The following is a 5708-nucleotide window of genomic DNA, read 5'->3' as shown; positions in this document are numbered from 1 at the left end:
AATGATGTATAAATCTCAATTTCAAAAAACTGACCCTTATGACTGGTTTTGTGGTCCAGGGTCACATCTGAAAAATCCTACAGGTGTAACTCCTACAGGTGTAAACACATTTGAACAGGTGTAACTCCTGTCACCTCGTCATGGCTGTGTCTGTTGATGGGCAGGTAGAAGAACGGGCTGCCGTGCTCTTTGGGGAGGATTGAGTTAACACCGGCGGCGTGAGGACCGGTCAGCTGATCGTTCACCGTCAGGTTATCAGCTGCAAAACACACATTACAGATAAAATAACAGTCACACGCAAACAAGCCTGAATGACTGATCTGACAGGATCACGCAAACCAGAAAAACCTTCAGCCCTTATATAAACCTTTCAAATCAGACCGACCATGAGCTCTGAGGTTATTAATATGATTCATGTAGAAGACACACGTCACTGTCATTTAACAGGCTTAATTCCTCTCACCTCGTCATTGCTGTGTCTGATGATGGGCAGGTAGAAGAACGGGCTGCCGTGCTCTTTGGGAAGGATTGAGTTAACACCGGCGGCGTGAGGACCGGTCAGCTGATCGTTCACCGTCAGGTTATCAGCTGCAAAACACACATTACAGATAAAATAACCGTCACAAGCAAACCAGCCTAAATCACTGATCTGACAGAGTCATGTAAACCAGAAAAACCTTCAGCCCTTGAACCCTGAAGATCAATATATCTCACCATTCAGATCCAGGAACAGCACAGGAATATGAGCCTCCATGCCAGCAGGGGGAACCCTTGAGCAACAACAACACTGATGTGAACACTTTTCCTCCAAAACTGTTCCGATAACAGGTTTTCCTTTCATGCTTGTCAGTTAAGTAACATATCTTTCAGAATCCAAGCCTGCTTCACTCACCATTATTGAAGGAAAATGGGTTGTTAACAGCATTTTTCACTGACTTTGAATAGTACTGCAAGATACTGTTTAATTCATGTTATTCGATGTCTTGTCATGTGCAGGTTGAAAATTACATTTAAGAACATCTGTTTACAATTTAATGGTTGAAAATGCTTAGAGTACTTTAAAAATACTTGTGTATTAATGAAATGAATTAGCAAATATTTACATTTAAATTTAAATTTTTTAAATTAGCTATATTATTTTTTACTTTTATTTTGTTTAAAATAAATATTTAATTTATACAAAAAAATATTATTATTACAGTAACATGAATCTAATGAGAGTGACGAGAATATCTGAATTTCTTAGCCTACTTTAGTTACTTAATAAATGTAGCAGAAAATATTGATTGTATTAATTTTGCATTTCCTTTAATTTAATGATTTAAATTTTTAAATATATTACATAGTCATTTTTTATTTTTATCATTTTATTTCATTTTTACAAAAATAAATACCTATTACAGTAAAGTGAATCTAATGAGAATTTCTGAATTTCTTAGAGTACTTTAGTTAAATAAGTCTTAATACTTAAGTTAAATAAATGTAGCAGAAAATATACATTTTATTAATATTGTATTTAATCTAATATGATTTACATTTTTAAATATTAGTGTTATAGTCTTGTATTTTTTTTACATTTTATTTTAATATTTTTTTCTATTTTTTATAAAAAGATTTTTACAGTAAAGTGAATCTAATGAGAATGTAGCAGAAAATATAAATGTTATTAATACTGTATTTAATCTAATATGATTTAAAATTTAAAATACTGTATAATATTTTTCAACTTTTATTATTATTTTTACTTAAATTGTCTTTAATTAAATGGTTTAAAATGTTAAATATTAGTGTTAAAGTATTTTTACTATTATTTTACTGTATTTTAGATTAATATTTTTATTTTTACAAAAAATAAATAACTTTTACAGTAAAGAGAATCTAATGAGACTGTCTGAATTTCTTAGAGTACTTTAGTTAAATAAATCTTAATAATAAGAAGAAAAAGAAAAAGAAGAACTTAAGTAAAATAAATGTAGCACAAAATATTACTTTTATTAATATTGTATTTAATTTAATATGACTTATATGTTAAAATATTACATAATACTATAGTATTTTTTACTTTTATTTTCAATTTTATCTTAATTTATTATTATCATATGTTTTTACAAAAAAAAAAGACTTTTACAGTAAAGTGAATCTAATGAGAATGTCCTGAACTTCTTAAGAGTACTTTAGTTAAATAATTCTTAATAATAATAATAATAACTTAAGTCAAATAAATGTAGCACAAAATATTACTTTTATTAATATTGTATTTAATTTAATGATAAACATTGCATAATACTATAGTATTTTTTACTTTTTTTATTTTATTTGATCTTAATTTATTATTATCATATGTTTTTACTCAAATAAATTAAAGTCAATGAACTTCATCATACCTTCTATTCCTTAAAGCTGCAGTCCCTCATTTTTTTTGTGTTCAAAATTAACAAAATTTATATAATAAGCGAGTACACCATTGATCCATTTTCCAAACTGTGTTTTTGGCTTATCCAGAATCCCTACGGTACACATATAATAAGTGTTTATATTCGGACTATTTTACATTGGTTCGGGTAGGTACCGCTGCGGAGTAGCCCAGTACCTGCGTGATTCGTCATAGACATAAACAGAGAGAAGTAGCTCCGGCTACAATGTTCTTCTGCAAGACGCAGGCAGTTCTGTTTAGTAACCGCTAGAGCGCCAAAAGCTATGGACTGCAGCTTTAATAATAACTAATAGACATATTCCAATGAATACAAAGGTCTGATCGAGGAATGTTTGGTTTTTATATATGTGTCTCTCAAACAGCTTGTCTTCTAAACCAGCTGAGGTTGAGCAGGACTGGTTTCCAGTGGTTCAGTTCTCACCAGTGCGCCGGGGCCCCTGGGATCCCGCTGCCAGGAGCCGGAACCAGCACGGCGTTCCTCTCCTCCGTCAGACCCACCCACTGCTCCACCAGCCCGGCCTCCCGCTCCACGTCCTCCTCGCACTTCTCTGGAAATCACAGCGCATTACATCACAGCAGCAGCTCCAGCAGCTCAGCACGATGAACACACGCTTCAAACTCCAACCTGGCTTGTTGATGATCCTCTTGATCTGCTCCTCCAGATACTCCCTGCGCTTGATGAGAGCGTCAGACCAGCGCTCACGCACGCAGTTCAGATCCTCCTCCTGCAGAACAACATGCAGACCTCAGATACGCTGCTGCTCGTTTAAGTGGCTCGTTTGAGACAGAAAATACATAAAAAACTTTAAAGCGCGTGGAAAAGAATCTGAAGATCCCATCTGAAGTTTATCCCACTGATCAACCCACATACAGCACCTCCATCTCACCCCGTGTCTACAATAAACACCAAAGGTCAGCACCAAATTACAAATAACATTTGTGAACCTGCACCACAAAACTTAGTCTTAAGTCGCTGGGGTATATTTGTAGCAATAGCCAAAAATACATTGTATGGGTCAAAATTATCCATTTTTCTTTTATGCCAAAAATCATTAGGATATTAAGTAAAGATCATGTTCCATGAAGATATTCTGTAAATTTCCTACCGTAAATATATCAAAACTAAATTTTTGATTAGTAATATGCATTGCTAAGAACTTCATTTGGACAACTTTAAAGATGATTTTCTCAATATTTTGATTTTTTTGCACCCTCAGATTCCAGATTTTCCAGATATTATTTTGAATAGTTTGAGTTTTTCAGTAACAAATCTGTTACTTCTTGTCCGTAACATCTATATACACTTTTAGAAAATTAGGCATTTTCTTGTGACTAGTAAGTGTTCAGACAGATGATCTCCCTTTTTATGCTTAATTATATAAAGACTGAGATATATATTGAATATCATGAAAAATATAGACCAATATAAACAATATATATATATATATATATATTGAATATCATGAAAAATGTACATTAAAAAAGTTTAATAATATAATTTTTGAATAATATAGAACATATAGAATAACAGAATATATTAAAATATTTTAAATTATATAATAATATAGAACGTGTTAAAAATGAGTTTCATATTCTATATTTTAGCCTTTTAATGATATTCAATATATTTCAGAATATTTGTTATTTAGCTTAAAAAGGGCAATCATCTGTCTGAATTCTCACTAATCACAAGAAAAGAAAGGATCACAAAACCAATCTAATGACATGATCGTTTGAAAAATAATGGAATAAATTAATTTAATTAAAAAAGTTGTGTTAAAAAAAATTATATGCTATAAATTGTATGAAATTGTTGTTAATGTCACTTTACAATTTAATTTTTTCTTTATTTCTGTTTTATCTTTTTCCTTTCTGGTTATTTATTTATTTTGCTTAATTTACATTTCTATTTTTATTTAAACTTTTTTAATATGTGTAGAAACCAAGTGATAATTATTTTTTCAAAAAATCAAAACAAAACAAAGCTTCATTTCGCCTCTTTATTTTACTATATTAATTTGATTTTTATTAACTGAGTATTTCAGTAACATCTGAGCATTCAATCAAGGTCAGCTCAAAATATTTCTGTTTTCTGGTCTCATTTAAATCATCCTTTGCTTTTAACTCTATCTATGCATTACATTCTGCACTATGCCAATAATAAGATCAACGATTTCAGTGTAATGCAGTGTAGACACGGTGTCAGGTGCAGATTTAGGAACCAAGCATCAAAATTCAATACTTACACAACACCAGAATAAACAAATAAATGCATGAATTAATAAAGGCAGATTAAATCCACTGTGCTGTTTTCACACAGATGAAGCGGTCATACTGTACGTGGCTCCATCAAATGCACGTAAACATGCAGGAATCATGCAGCCATGCACTGATCATGTGACCGAGTGAAGACAGCCGTGTGTTAGTGCAGGAATCTCTCATTTCTCACATTCAATTCAGCGAGATTATAATATGAGGCTCATTAATGGCCGATTATGATGGACGCTCCCTGTCTGAAGCACATGATCAGCAGCAACAGCAGAAGTCAGAGTACCTGATAACTATCCATATCGGTGTCTTCCTCCATCTGCTGGAGAGAATACAGTCTGTCACACACTCGCACAGATCTGCTGACCGACTCACATTCACACTTTGAACGCTCACGGGTTTTACCGATAACCAGAACTAGGTTGGACCACACCGATAACCGATTAATCAACCGATAATTTATGAAAACAAACATAACACTCCAAGTAAAACAGTGCTGAACTTTATTACTAACAAATAAAAAAATGTACTGAACCATGAAAATGCAATGTATTTTAAATTAAATAAATATATCAATTTTTATTAAATATTTTTAGTACTGTCAATAATATATGTGTGTTTTGTGTTTATTTATTATGTATATATAAATACACAAACATACATGTATATATTTAAAAAATATTTACATGTATATATATTTATATTAATATATAATTTATATTATATATAAATATAAATATTTTATATATATATATATGAAAAACATATTTTTCTAAATTGTTTTAATGGTTTTAATTTTAGTTAGCTATAATAACCCTGATTTCATTAAATGTTTATTTTATTTTAAGTAATGAAAGTGCTTTTTCTAATGTTTTTAGTTTTAATTAGCTATAATAACCCTGAATTCCTTTCAGTCAGTCACTCTCGATGTCACGTCAGTGACCGACGAATTGGGATCTCGCTTAGAGAGACCAATCCACTTTGAGTGTAAACTAAACGAGACAAT

General features: G+C 31.4%; 1 protein-coding gene across 1 annotated transcript in view; it reads right to left on the bottom strand.

The window, feature by feature from the left end:
• The window catches only part of LOC107659071 (kinesin-like protein KIF13A), a 70889-nt gene that overhangs the window by 12815 nt on the left and 52366 nt on the right, over positions 1 to 5708 (bottom strand). The window contains exons 20-24 of the mRNA XM_016447884.1: positions 4989 to 5119; positions 3060 to 3159; positions 2856 to 2982; positions 715 to 770; positions 464 to 588 (exon numbers count right to left, since the gene is read on the bottom strand). Of these exons, the coding sequence (XP_016303370.1) occupies positions 464 to 588; positions 715 to 770; positions 2856 to 2982; positions 3060 to 3159; positions 4989 to 5119 (539 nt within the window). The remainder of the gene's footprint in view (positions 1 to 463; positions 589 to 714; positions 771 to 2855; positions 2983 to 3059; positions 3160 to 4988; positions 5120 to 5708) is intronic.

Source organism: Sinocyclocheilus anshuiensis, unplaced genomic scaffold (genome assembly GCF_001515605.1).
Source record: "Sinocyclocheilus anshuiensis isolate Anshui unplaced genomic scaffold, SAMN03320099.WGS_v1.1 scaffold411, whole genome shotgun sequence".
In the NCBI taxonomy this organism is placed as follows: Eukaryota; Metazoa; Chordata; class Actinopteri; order Cypriniformes; family Cyprinidae; genus Sinocyclocheilus; species Sinocyclocheilus anshuiensis.
Note: the sequence above shows the minus strand (reverse complement) of the source record. Positions and strands in the feature narration are given on the sequence as shown.